At 49.4% G+C, this 12,533-nt stretch overlaps 1 protein-coding gene across 37 annotated transcripts in view; it reads right to left on the bottom strand.

Moving 5' to 3' along the window:
- Nucleotides 1-12,533, bottom strand: part of MEGF11 (multiple EGF like domains 11) — a 389,272-nt gene that overhangs the window by 5,536 nt on the left and 371,203 nt on the right. For 6 of the 37 annotated variants that reach the window (XM_054239356.2, XM_017976672.5, XM_078333434.1 and 3 more), the window contains 3 exons: nt 12,212-12,340; nt 10,455-10,691; nt 3,225-3,281 (listed from right to left, as the gene is read on the bottom strand). In XM_054239356.2, coding sequence (XP_054095331.1) covers nt 3,225-3,281; nt 10,455-10,691; nt 12,212-12,340 — 423 coding nt within the window. Of the gene's footprint in view, nt 1-2,431; nt 2,985-3,224; nt 3,282-6,129; nt 6,232-6,804; nt 6,872-8,806; nt 8,926-10,454; nt 10,692-12,211; nt 12,341-12,533 lie in introns of those variants that run through there. The other 31 variants (XM_035258930.3, XM_035258929.3, XM_035258925.3 and 28 more) reach the window with 12 other exon arrangements.

The raw sequence follows: 12,533 nt of genomic DNA on the forward strand, positions 1-12,533 counted from the left end.
TGGGGGGCGTTAGCCAATTGGTGGGATTTATTCCATGTTTTGGTATTTCTGTAAAATTCTGAACGGTGACATTACATTTTCTCCTTTTCAGTTCTCTTATTCTGATGTATTGGTCCCTAACACCTGCTGGTACATTTGCTTACGTGGCTCTTTTTTACTCTTTAAAGGATGCTTATAGCCAGAGTGGTAAAATAAAATCTGGCTGCCTGCCTGCTGAGCTGTCCCTTGCACTCAGAGGTCAGATATATGATTCCATAAAATAGGAATGAAGAGAATGCTGAGGCAGAGACACTATTTTTCTGAGATTTGTTTTACATTTATGATTGTGAATCTGAAAGTGACCACCCTAATCACAATGTACAGGACAATACAATGCATAGGACAGTTGTGTGTTCATTTATCGAGGTGTCTGGGCCTGTCCAAGCTTATTCACGCTTGAGTCATGCATAGTCTTGAGCTAGAAAGGCTCTTAGAGATCTTTCTGCCCAATCCCCATACCTTTTTGAGAAAGAAACTGAGGTGCCAGGTCATAGTCATGAAATAGTAGAGCTGTTCTTTGTTTTCATCCTTACCTACTGTAATGGTGCTTCTCTTCATTTGGATGGTTTTAGTCAAAACTCACAGAAAATTGCCAAAATAATGTTTCCAAGGAAGTAATGTCTGTGGTCTGACTGGGAGGCTGGGGATGACCTTTTGTCCTCAGACAGTTCTCTTGGGCTGCACATACCCTAACAAAGGCCGATAGTGAGTCAGCCTCACTGCTCTTGTTCAGAACACAATACTCACCACCACCCCTACCCTGAGCTCACCCCCACATCTAATAACCATCTCCCCAAAAGGACTGTAGTCGACTAGCTGTTCTTGGTTAAGGAATGGTTGTGTCTTGATGTATGTAAGTCTAGGTCTGAAAGACTAGAATAATCAGGTATATCTGGATTAGTTTAGACTACTGGTTTCCACATGATAGTTGGGGAGTAAGCTTCATAAGGATACCAAGGGTGCTCTTCACAGATGCAGATTCCAGGGCCCCACTCTAGATCTGCATCAGTCTTGAGATGGAGTGTGAACATCTGTATTTTTAATAAGCTTTCCAGGTGATTCTGGTGCACTGTTAGATACAGGATATCCACTGGGACCTTTCCTGTCATCTCTCTTTCAGTTTAGCTTAAGCTCTTTTTTTTTTTTTTTTTTTTTTTTTTGAGGTGGTTTCTCTCTTGTTGCCCAGGCTAGATGGAGTGCAATGGCATGATCTTGGCTCACTGCAACTTCCACCTTCCAGGTTCAAGCGATTCCCCTGCCTCAGCCTCCCGAGTAGCTGGGATCACAGGTGTGTGCTACCAGGCCTGGCTAATTTTGTACTTTTAATAGAGACAGGGTTTCACCATGTTGCCCAGGCTGGTCTTGAACTCCCGACCTCAGGTCATCTGCCTATCCCTCAAAGTGCTGAGCCACCATGCCTGGCCTTTTTTAAAAAAAATTTTTTATTTTTGTTTTTAAGACACAGTCTTGCTCTATAACCTAGGCTGGACTGCAGTGGAGCAATCTTAGTGCTCCACTTCAGGCAATTCTCATGCCTTAGCTTCCCAAGTAGCTGGGATTATAGGTGTGTGCCACCATGCGCAGCTAGTTTTTGTATGTTTAGTAGAGACAGGGTGTTGCCACGTTGGCCAGACTGGTCTTGAACTCCTGACCTCAGGTGATCTGCCTATCCCTCAAAGTGCTGAACCACCATGCCTGGCTTTTTTTTTTTCTTTGAGACAGAGTTTCGCTCTTGTTACCCAGGCTGGAGTGCAATGGCACGATCTCGGCTCACCGCAACCTCCGCCTCCTGGGTTCAGGCAATTCTCCTCCCTCAGCCTCCTGAGTAGCTGGGATTACAGGCACATGCCACCATGCCCAGCTAATTTTTTGTATTTTTCGTAGAGATGGGGTTTCACCATGTTGACCAGAATGATCTCGATCTCTTGACCTCGTGATCCACCCGCCTTGGCCTCCCAAAGTGCTGGGATTACAGGCTTGAGCCACTGCGCCTGGCCTATCTGGCCTTTTTAAAAAAAAAAAAAAAAAAATTTATTTTTGTTTTTGAGACACAGTCTGGCTCTGTAACCCAGGCTGGACTGCAGTGGAGCAATGTTGGTGCACTGCAACCTTTGCCTCCCGGGTTCAGGCAATTCTCATGCCCAAGTAGCTGGGATTATAGGTGTGTGCCACCATGCGCAGCTAGTTTTTGTATGTTTAGTAGAGACAAGGTTTTGCCATGTTGGCCAGACTGGTCTTGAACTCCTGACCTCAGGTGATCTGCCTGCCTTTCGAAGTGCTGAGATCACAGACGTCAGCCACCACACCCAACCTTAGGCTCTTTTAAATAGACCTCTGAGACGGAAGGAAAACCCCATTACATTAGTATAATCTTTACAATATGCAAAAACACTTCCCATCTATGATTTTATTGGTTAATCATGGTAACTTTGTTAGACAGTAGGACAGGTATTAGACAATAGGATAGGCATTATTATCCCAACCTTGCAGATGAGGAAACTGAGCCTTGGAGAGCTCACAGTTAAGTCGCAGTTAATAAACAGACTGGCAAGTGACAGAGTTGCAAAGCCCCCTATTTCACATATTCTGGCATTTAAACCTAGGGCAGGACCTGACCTTTCATCTTTGGCTTCACCTGTAGACTTCTTAGAGGGATGATCCAGCTTGCAGTTCCCATGTGTTAGGGATTTGTCCTCTGCCTCTAAGAGCAGAGAAGCCAGATCTCTTGAGGTTGGAGTGCCGTACAATATTGACACTGCATATCATTTTCATTCCTCGTGCCCCCAGAAAGCCAGCAGGTGCAGGGTGGCATTCCTCACTAGTGCAACGACAGGAGGCTTCTGGGGCAGGTAGATCAACTTTATTTCAGATTTTATAATCAATTTAGCTCGTACTAATTGGTTGGATAATGACGCTTTACATTTCCGAAGACATTTAGTTGGCATCTATAAAAAACCCACAAGCATTTGCTAAGCAGGTGCAACTGAAATCGAAACATGAATTCATTATTATGATGATTGCTTCTCTTGGGCACAGCTACGCAGCAGCCCAGACCCTGTGGTCTTTTAACCTTTTGTGGGGGCAGGCACAAGCAATTTCTCTCACATGGAATTCCTGGCCATTTCAGATCTGTGCTCTATCTTGCTAAGCCCTTTGTAATGAGACATCAGGATCGGATACTCTACCTTTGAAGCCTTTGTCCATAACGTATGTGTTCTGACGTCTATCCATTCCACAAACACCTGTGTAAAAATATCATGTAAGGAAAGAAAATATGGGGGTGAGGTTTACTTAGACTGGTTGAGTTCTTTCTTCTTTTTTCTTGCTTTCCCCCCCTTTCTCCCCTACCCAGAAAATAAATAGTTGTTTATTGCTAGAAAATGATTCTGGGTTTAAGCTATCTGGAATTGTTCTGATTATAGGAATTCTTCAAAGGCTCATAAGCATTAAGGCGAGCTACAGCGACCCCTGGCATATTCAGCACTCCTTCCCTTTAACCTTCACCATAGGGGAATGTCTTTCAGGAAGTAGTAAAAGGCTGTTCTGATGCCACCTGGAGTCCCTGAAGGTGAAACTCCAGGCTCCAAGGGTATAGGATAAGGAATGAAGCAGAACCAGTTCTTTGCCTGAGGGCAGGCTGTATGACATTCCAAGTCACAGTTCTGTTGGAATTTGGAATGGGTTTGAAGACAGTATTTATCACCTCAGCAGCTCTGGTCCTCTCCTCTCCTGGATCCAAGGCTCATCTGAGGGGAGCCAGAGAGAAAGAGAGGGGGACAGGTGGCTGAGGTTCTTGATTAGTCATCTTTATATAGGACGTACAAGACACTTCCTTCCACAGCCAGTTCTCTTACTCATTTTTTGGGGTGGACCATTTATACATAATGTAGAGTTGTTTTTGAAAAGTATGACCAATGTTTTTAGCCCTAAGGATTTTTTTTCTATCATTTGGCTGTCAGTTTTTTCCTAGGCTCCAACAACACATGATGGCCCTCAGTCTCAGCCAGAGGCTTCAGGGACTAAGCTTGGGCTCTTTGCTGCTGGTGATCCAGAAAAGAAATTGTTTGACATGTCTAAGTTGGGACAGGAATGACTCTGGCTCAGTCAGAGCCATTTTACTTCCAGCTTTAACTGAGGGCACAGGGCCAAGCAAGGCCTGCAGCAAGTGCTTACTGAAATACAGCGTGACTCCCCTCGACTCTTCCCGGTTTCTGACAGTGAAGGCCAACCTGGTGCTGTTTTCATTCCTTCCTGTAGCTCTTACATAGTTGTCATGTTGAATTTGAAAGGGTCTACTCCCATCTGCCTACCTTCCACAGAATTACTGAGAGACATGGCAGAACCAGGCCCAAGATTTTCTTTCAAGTTTGCTTTTTTTGAGATGGAGTCTCGCTCTGTCACCTAGGCTGAAGTGCAGTGGCACAATCTCCGCTCACTGCAACCTCCACCTCCCGGGTTCAAGCGATTCTCTTGTCTCAGCCTCCCTAGTAGCTGGGATTACAGGCATGTGGCACATGCCTAATTTTTTTTTTTTTTTAAGTAGAGATGGGGTCTCACCATATTGGCCAGGCTGGTCTTGAACTCTTGACTTCAAGTGATCTGCCCGCCTCAGCCTCCCAAAGTGTTGGGACTATAGGCATGAGCCATTGTGCCTGACCTCAAATTTGCTATTTTTCTAAAAGGCTTATAGGAACCTGTGCCCTTCAGAATCATGACTGCAACTGTCTATATACAGACATCAGTTCAGCACTTTATACCATAGGAGGACTTTTTTTTGCCCTCTCTGAGGGAGGGGGGCTAGGCTAACTTTTCTTCCTTTTTACAGAACAGGGAACAGGCCCAAAGAGCAAGAGTGACTTGTCCAAAACCACACCAGCTAGTGAGAAGTTGAGTTACAGCTAGAGCCCGATCCCTCCAGCTATTCTTTCCCATTGGACACCAGCCTGCTTGGGTGTAAGACAAAAAATAACAGCGCATGGTGCTCTGGCCACATTAGTTAAAGAGTGAGATCTGTAAAGCTGGGAGAAATCTGGCCTAGCTCAGAGGACGTTCCCTTGTGGAAAGAGATATAGGGTGGTGGTGGTAGGGCTGTATGTGTGTATATGTTGGTAGAATGAGGGAGATTATAGTTGGTGGGGTTACTAAATGCCCTGGATACTGTCCAGGGAACCCACAGCTAAGAACACAGCCTCCTGAGTATAAGCCCAGGGTCAATGCAGCCCATGGCTGCTCAGTGGGCAGATGAATTCAGAACCTTCACTCTTCTTAGTGTTGCTGGGCCCAGGACCTGCAGGGATTGGTAGAGCAGCTCAGTTTCCTTAGAGTTCTAGAAACCAGCTAGAGCCTCAGGTCAGGCCCAGAGTTGTCTGGTATGCTAAGGCCCTGCCCCAGGGTGCCCTAGAGGAGCTACTTTGTAGGGAGGCCACATTCTCTGTTCATTCATTGCACTTATTCCTATGACACCTTCTGTAACTCCTACCCACATGTTCCCATCTCAGGGCTAACCTTCCAAGTCTCTTCTCTGTGTCTCTCCCAAGCCACCAAGTTTCAGCCCAGGCTGTACTCAGTACATGAATACAGATGATGCTGGTTGATACATCCTGTCCCAGCCTCTCCAGATCCCTGCTTGACAACCCTACCTAGTGATCTGAGAAAGCTTAGCCTGGGTTACTGGGGTTTCTGGAGTCTCTGGGAGACATTGGACTTAGTGGCCAGAGAGCTAACTCCCTGTTACCCACTCCAACAGGGCCCAGAGAACCCCAAAGATGTCACCATCCCCAAGTTATTTTCGAATGGTTTTGGGTGGTATTTTGTGGCCTGTAGGGAGGGCAGTTTTTTTGGTATCTTCTCCACCCCAGGCAGCCTGTTTGTCCACATCCACTGTCCACTATCGGAACAGAATGGGGAAGATCCAGACAGGTTTCCATCTTTAGATAGGGGATTGGGCTGGTAGACATGTCAGGAAGGAAGAGGGCTTAAGAGGGAGAGTTCTGGGACCATGAGGTAGGGGTAAAGGTGCAGGGATGGGGATTAGGGCAGGTGCTGGGTCTGTCTGGCATGAGAGGGTGGAGGGTAGGGCTGGGGTCTGACCTGGTGAGTGTGGCTCAGCGGGGCGGCTGAGTTGTCTAAGTTCAATGTAGAAGTCCTCGGGTGGGTACCTGGCCTCCAGGGCACTGATCTGGAAATGGGAGTCTAATGAGAGGAATGACAGGGAGGAGCCATTATTCCCAGGGCCCTGGTATGGCAGGGGAAGGGGTAGGAAGTACACAAGTGGGTCAGGGCCTCTGTGTATAGCATCCAAAGGCTCCAGGGCCAGCGGGGCCAGGGGGATCTTCTAGAGCCAAGGTCATCTGCCTTGTTTCCCTTCTCCCTCCCTCCTTCCCTCCCTCCCTCTGCAAGAATTAGTGCTCCTCCACCAAGGCGGAGGCAGAGGGAAGAAGCCCTTTAAAGGGGTACCTTGGTAGGGCCTGGGTCAGGCAAACATTCCTATCCAGATGGTGAGTGTGTCTTTTGCTTCCATCTGGAATCTCTAGATCCTGGCCCTGGTTTTCTCCCTTGTGGTCCCTGGGTCATAGCAGGGACTTATCCCCTAATATAGTAATGGGAGGGAGTCTTGGGCGTCATCTGCTTGTGACAGCCAAAATTTCTCCCTGGGGGAAACCATGTTCAGGACTCATACCCCTTTCCCTTTGAGCTGGGTCCCTCTCAATATGGAAGAATAGGGTGGGACATGATGGTGGGGACCAGACTCAAACCACTACTGACCTAACACGTTCACATAGCTGTAAGGGGTCCAGCCTGCTGTGTCTCTGTCAAGGGACTTGTTACTGAGCTGTTTGGAGAGTAGGAGAGCCAGTTAATATCTAGTGCCCCTGGTGCCCCTCCCCAGTCTTCACTTTGCCTAGCTTCAGTGCACCCACCCTGTGATAATCCTGATACACCTGGGTCCTAGGCCACTGAGAGAAAGGGGGAGCTAGGTGTCCCATGACAGGCCACCATGGTGTGGTAGGTGCCAGTAGGAACAGAACATTCCCCACTCAAGCTGTTGGGCTGAAGTGTAGGTTTCCCAGGCCTTCTGGGGTAGATTGAACAAAGCTGGCGGCAACAGAGGAAGCAGATTAGTTGCTGGTGGGGCTGAGCTTTAGGAGAGGGGCCTCTGTTGCTGTCTCAGCTGCAACATGAGGCCATCTCCAGCAGAGGGAAGTCTTGAGGCTGCCTGCAATATCACTGTCACCTCTGCCACCTGACCCTGATTTGGGCTGAATGTGAGATTTTCCTTTTCCTGTGACCAAAGGAAAGCTTCGGAACAGGGTGTCTTGAGGCTCACATTGCATTCCTTTCTTTCTCTGCATCCTCACAGCTGCCCTTCATATGATATGAGGCAAGGACAGTTATCCTCATTTCACAGATGGCTACCTGAGTCCTGACTTGTGTGCTTTGCTGGTGAACACACAAGGAGTCAGGGACAGAGCTGTGCCTGGAGCTCAGGTCTCAGCTCCCAGTGCCATGTCCTTTCCATGTCATCACAGCTGCCTGCCTCTGCTGCAGATGCCCTATCTGTTAGACTGAGGGATCCTTAACCACAGAAAGCCACTCTGGGTCCTTGGGCTGAGGCGGCCCCGAGGGTCACCAAGTTGGCTACTCTGCAGTAATTCTAGCCCCTTAGCAAAAGAGGGTGGCGGCTGAGAGTGGCGCTGGGGTGTTGGCTTGATAGTGGTTGCCCTTGAGGCTGTATAGTATCTGTTGCTGTTGCTGCACCAGGTCTGTGGCAGAAAGCATGGTCTGTGGGCTGGTGGTCATTCTCCATGAGACAGATAGGGAAGAAAGGACTCTGGGGCATAGCTTTGGACTGTGAAAGCCATGCTATTGGCCCTGAATGGATATTATGGGAAGCCAGGAGTCCCGAGATTCCCACTCCCACCATGGCCCCGCTCCCCACTGTTCTACGTCTAAGGCACAGGTGGGTGTCTGGAGGTATGCAGCATGAGCCTCTCAGACCTGCCCTTGGGGCTGTTCTTCCTCACTTTCCGTTTCCCACTGTGCCTGGTATGGGTCTGGGCACATTAAGGGAGCTCTCTAAATTATCTATACAAAGGTGCCGAGACATCCCTGCTCAAGGGCCTGTGACTGTAAGGAGGACATCTTGCCAACAGCCAGGGTTATGCTGGAAGCTGTCAGGGAAAGTCCTGTCCAGGAGCGTGCACACCTGCCGTGAAGATCTACAGAACTCACTGTCCATGGAACACTGGCTATGGCTGAAGTTTGGGTTCCACAGCCCTTGTGTTGATTCCGATTTCAGCAAATGATTATGAGTGGGTACTGATGACATGGTGTGTTCAGGTAAAAGAAACATTGTTAGGTGGCTATCTGAATAATAGTGGTTATTCTATAATATGCCAGTTAGACTGATTGTGTTGGTAGCACACTACAGTGATTTGTGGTAGGTGGTCTAGTGTTTGGATTACATGTTGACCTGTGGCAAAAGTGTCTACATGATATACATGATTCCATGACTTGGTACCAGCTGGTTGTGCACAGGGTGCAGGGGTTTATGTTAGACTGAGTGATGCTATGGGTGGTTTACACAGCACTGGGCTCCACGACATGCTTCAGAGTGTTTACATGTACCATGGATCACAGGGTTGCTTTTAATATGTTGGTCAGTTCTACATGTACCCTCCATGTGGGGGTGCAATTCCTTCCTGGGCAGAGTAGGGTTAAATGAGAGGGCAGTGGGGGGGGGGCTGGGGAGTCAGGGGCCCGGTACCTTGGTGGGGCTGTTCCTGTCCAGAGTGCTGGCCTGGCTGGTGGCAGGCCCCCCACACGCCAGTGCGTGGTAGCTGGAATTGGAAAAGCAGTGGGCATGGCTGCTACTTTGAGACAAATCTGGGAAGAGAACAAGGTGCCACATACCATCATACCCATGCACCTGGCATGAGATACCCCCAGTACTAATGCTTGGGCTGGGAGCCTTGAGAGAGCCCTGCAAAGACAAATAGCCAAGTACCCCATTCCCTACGCTTCCTGGCATCCACTACCACTACTGAAATCTGGAGAGCCTGATTTACTCTTTCCCTTATGCTGGCCCTCCCTGCAGCATTCAGGTTAGGCTCACCAGTGAAAAGGGGGGCACCACCAACTGGAGCCTGGATGGGGCATGTTGGCTTTGATAGCCTCTCATGTCCCTGGGTCCCTATTTAGGGCTAGGCTGACCCTCTCCTGCTTCCTTTTAGGGTTACATCCTGGTAATGAGATCATACAGAGAATCTCATTCTTCTTGACCCTGCCTTTCCCTCCAAAGGGAACCAGAACCTCCTCACAGGGCTGGGGAATACCAGAGGAATGGCATAGGAAACCATAGCCAACCTTCTCAGTATAGTCCTAGAAGAAAATCCCCAAATCTCCTGTGTGGGAGATGTCTGCTTTGGCTGAAGCCAGTGTGGCACGTAGACCAGGAGCTCCTTGAAGGCATGGTGTGCACTGGCCTGCCTCTGTCTATCCTGCAGTGCCTTGCATGAAGCTGGACACACAGAAGGTAGTGCTTGGCAGGAATGGGCTGAAGTGATCTGGGTTTTCTAAGCACAAGATGCAGGAGGCTGCAGATGAGCCATGTGCCATGGAGCCAGCTGGAGAGAGCTGTCAGGTTGTGCTCACCCAGACAGGCTCGGCCTCTTACGGCCCAGGGTTACACGGCAATTTCAGAGCATTTTGGCCTCTACTGTTTAAATATGAAGCAAAAAACCTTATTTCTAAGGCAGCAGTCCAGGGTTCAGGGGAAAGGAAGGATATCACCCAGCAGCCCCACCTCCACCCCACTCAGACTCCCAAATAAAATACCTGTTGGAGCTGTTCACCACATTGGTGGATGCACTCGGCTCTGGCACACTTGCCAGAGTGACATTGTCCAGACTTTCAGACCTCCCCCAAGTCAGGTACTGTCCTCTTCTGCTGTACCAATAGTGCCCTCCTAACTGGGAACTGGGAGGGAGGGTTGTCCTGAAGCCTTTACTAGGGAATCAGAAATGGACAGGCTCTGGGCAGTGGGCTCCAAGGTCTAGCTTCCTGAGGTGGTACTGACATCAGGTTGGGGAGATGGTTCCCTGGAGAGCTTAGGGAAGTGACTGCTTAGTGTGAGTGCTCCGGAGGCCAAAGCCTAGTAAGGATAGGGAAGCTCTGGGAAGGTGGGAGGAGGCTCCCAACCATAGCTGCTCAGAGCTAGGGACCCAAGAAACAATATCCCCTTGGAACTCCAGGTACCTTTCCTAGGTAGGCTCCTGCTCCCCACCTCCACTGTCACTCTAGGGGAGACTGAGCTTCCACATCCAGCCCCAGCAGCCAACCCGACAGGCACAGCCGTTCCTGGGCTGTGTGTGTATGGAGGGGAAGAAGAGGGAGGCCAGGAGCATGGCCCTTACCTGAGAGGGAGTAGTCAGTGCTGGTCATCCTCATAGCAGGTGTGTAGGAGACGCGGGGAGCTAGGTCTCGGCCCTTCTCTTTCTGCCGCCGCCGATGCCAGGCAAACAGGCCCAGCAGCACCACAATGAGGAATAACAGCAGCATGATGCCTGTGACAGCACCCACCGAGTGCTGCTCTGCACCCAGGGCTGGGCTGATCTTGGTGTAGGGATTCAGCTCCTCCATCATGAGGGCAGCTGCGGGCAGAGGGAGGGCCTGAGCCTGGGGCTGGCCTGCTTGCACTTCAGATCTCCTGGGGCTGGGCTCAGATGCCCATAACCCCTCTAATACTAGGAGACCTGGTTCTGGCATTGGCCCGATTCCTCAGTCCCTATGTGACTACCCCCAGCCCTCACCAGTAAAGGGGATGGAGTCCCAGGGTCATGACAAGAAGTGAATGTGACTGTGGCTGTGATTTTACTATGTTCCAAAAATGAGTTACAGATATTTACTCTCTCCGGCAGCCCTATGAAGGGACTAGTATTTTCCTTTCACAGATGAGAAAACCAAGTTCCCAAAAGGAATGTGCCCAAGATTACATAACCTGTAATTGGCAGAGTCAGGTTTCTCAGGAGTCAGGAAAAAAAAGAACACAGCCCCTCTCCCTGCTTACCAATTGTGTGGCTCAGAGTCCCTAGTTTGCTCATTTGTAGCATAGAACAATCATCTCACCCACCCCGGTGGTTGTGAGCACCAAGTGATAGACTGGCAAGGAAAGCTCTAAGGGCTGTGCTAGTATTTCCAGGATTACTGCCCATAGGACCCCTCTAGGTTATACATATATATATATATATAATTTTTCTTTATATGTGTGTATGTGTGTGCGTGTGCGTGTGCTGCCTGCGCCCTCCGTGCTGATGCTTAGTCTAGAGGGCTGTCCTGCCAGGCCCGCAGTGTCTAGACTCCTCCTTGGCTGTTGGCTGCTGGCTGAACTGAGCTGGCCAACATCCCTAGGGAGGTAAAAGTGCTGCATTATCGTTCTCTGATTTATCCTCAGAACGTAAGGGAAATCTGTCTTTTGGCTCCTTTTCTATAACGTGGATAATTGAGATCCCATTTTCATCCCCCGTCTCCTAGAACCAACATGTTTGCAGCACGTTATAAAGGGCTTTTATATAACAAAGCCAGCATTTATGGAGTGTTCACTTACGTGTCAGGGACCATGCTGAATCCTTTACTCATACTGTCTCCACAACTGGACCCTGGGACTCCATCTCCTTTAGGCACTATGAGGTGTCATCTGACTGCAGTGTTACAACCAAGATCGAGCCCCTATGAGCTCCTTGACCTTCAGAGTAATTGTGCGTCATGGGGGAAGACAGTGATTAATCTTCTCTTCCCACTTTGCACGTGGAGTAAGGCCTAGCAAAACAAAATGACCCACTCAACAACACCTAATGGGTAATGGCCAAACTAGAACTTGGCAGATATTCTAACTTGGTCTGGTGGCCTTTCCACAGTACTAGCTTGTGGTTACCCTTGCTTGGCTCATGGGAAACTTGCCAAGGATGAGCCCAGGGAAGCTGTGACTGAGGACTGCCTGCTCTTTATGTCTCTCCCGCACTTGGAGCCTCTGCAGCCCACCCTGTTCCTGCTGTCCTCACAAATGTGAATAAAGGGAGTTGTCATCAAATCCAGCTGTTCCAGTTGGAATCTCCCCAGAACCTCCATGGGGCCCTTTCCACAGAGCCAAGGGGCTCTGCCACCTGTGTATTACCTTGGTCACACCTGATTCCTTTGAAGCCAGGGCTGCAGTAACAGGTGCCGGTGACATGGTCACAAGTGGAGTTGTTCATGCACTCACATAGCTGCTGACAGCCGTAGCCAAAGGTTCCTGGGGCACATCCTGTGTGGCACAAAGAGTTAGGGTAGAGGACCCACTCACTCTCCACCCCTCCCATTCCATGTGTAGACAGCTATGGCAGTAAGCCTATTCCCTTAGCTCCTGTTGTGCTTTGGCTAGATACTTGGGGGTGGACAGAGCATTTATAGCACTGAGTGGGGGACACAAGGACTGAGGAGGAGAGAGCAGGGCCCAC

This window comes from Callithrix jacchus, chromosome 8 (assembly GCF_049354715.1).
Source record: "Callithrix jacchus isolate 240 chromosome 8, calJac240_pri, whole genome shotgun sequence".
Classification (NCBI taxonomy): domain Eukaryota; kingdom Metazoa; phylum Chordata; class Mammalia; order Primates; family Cebidae; genus Callithrix; species Callithrix jacchus.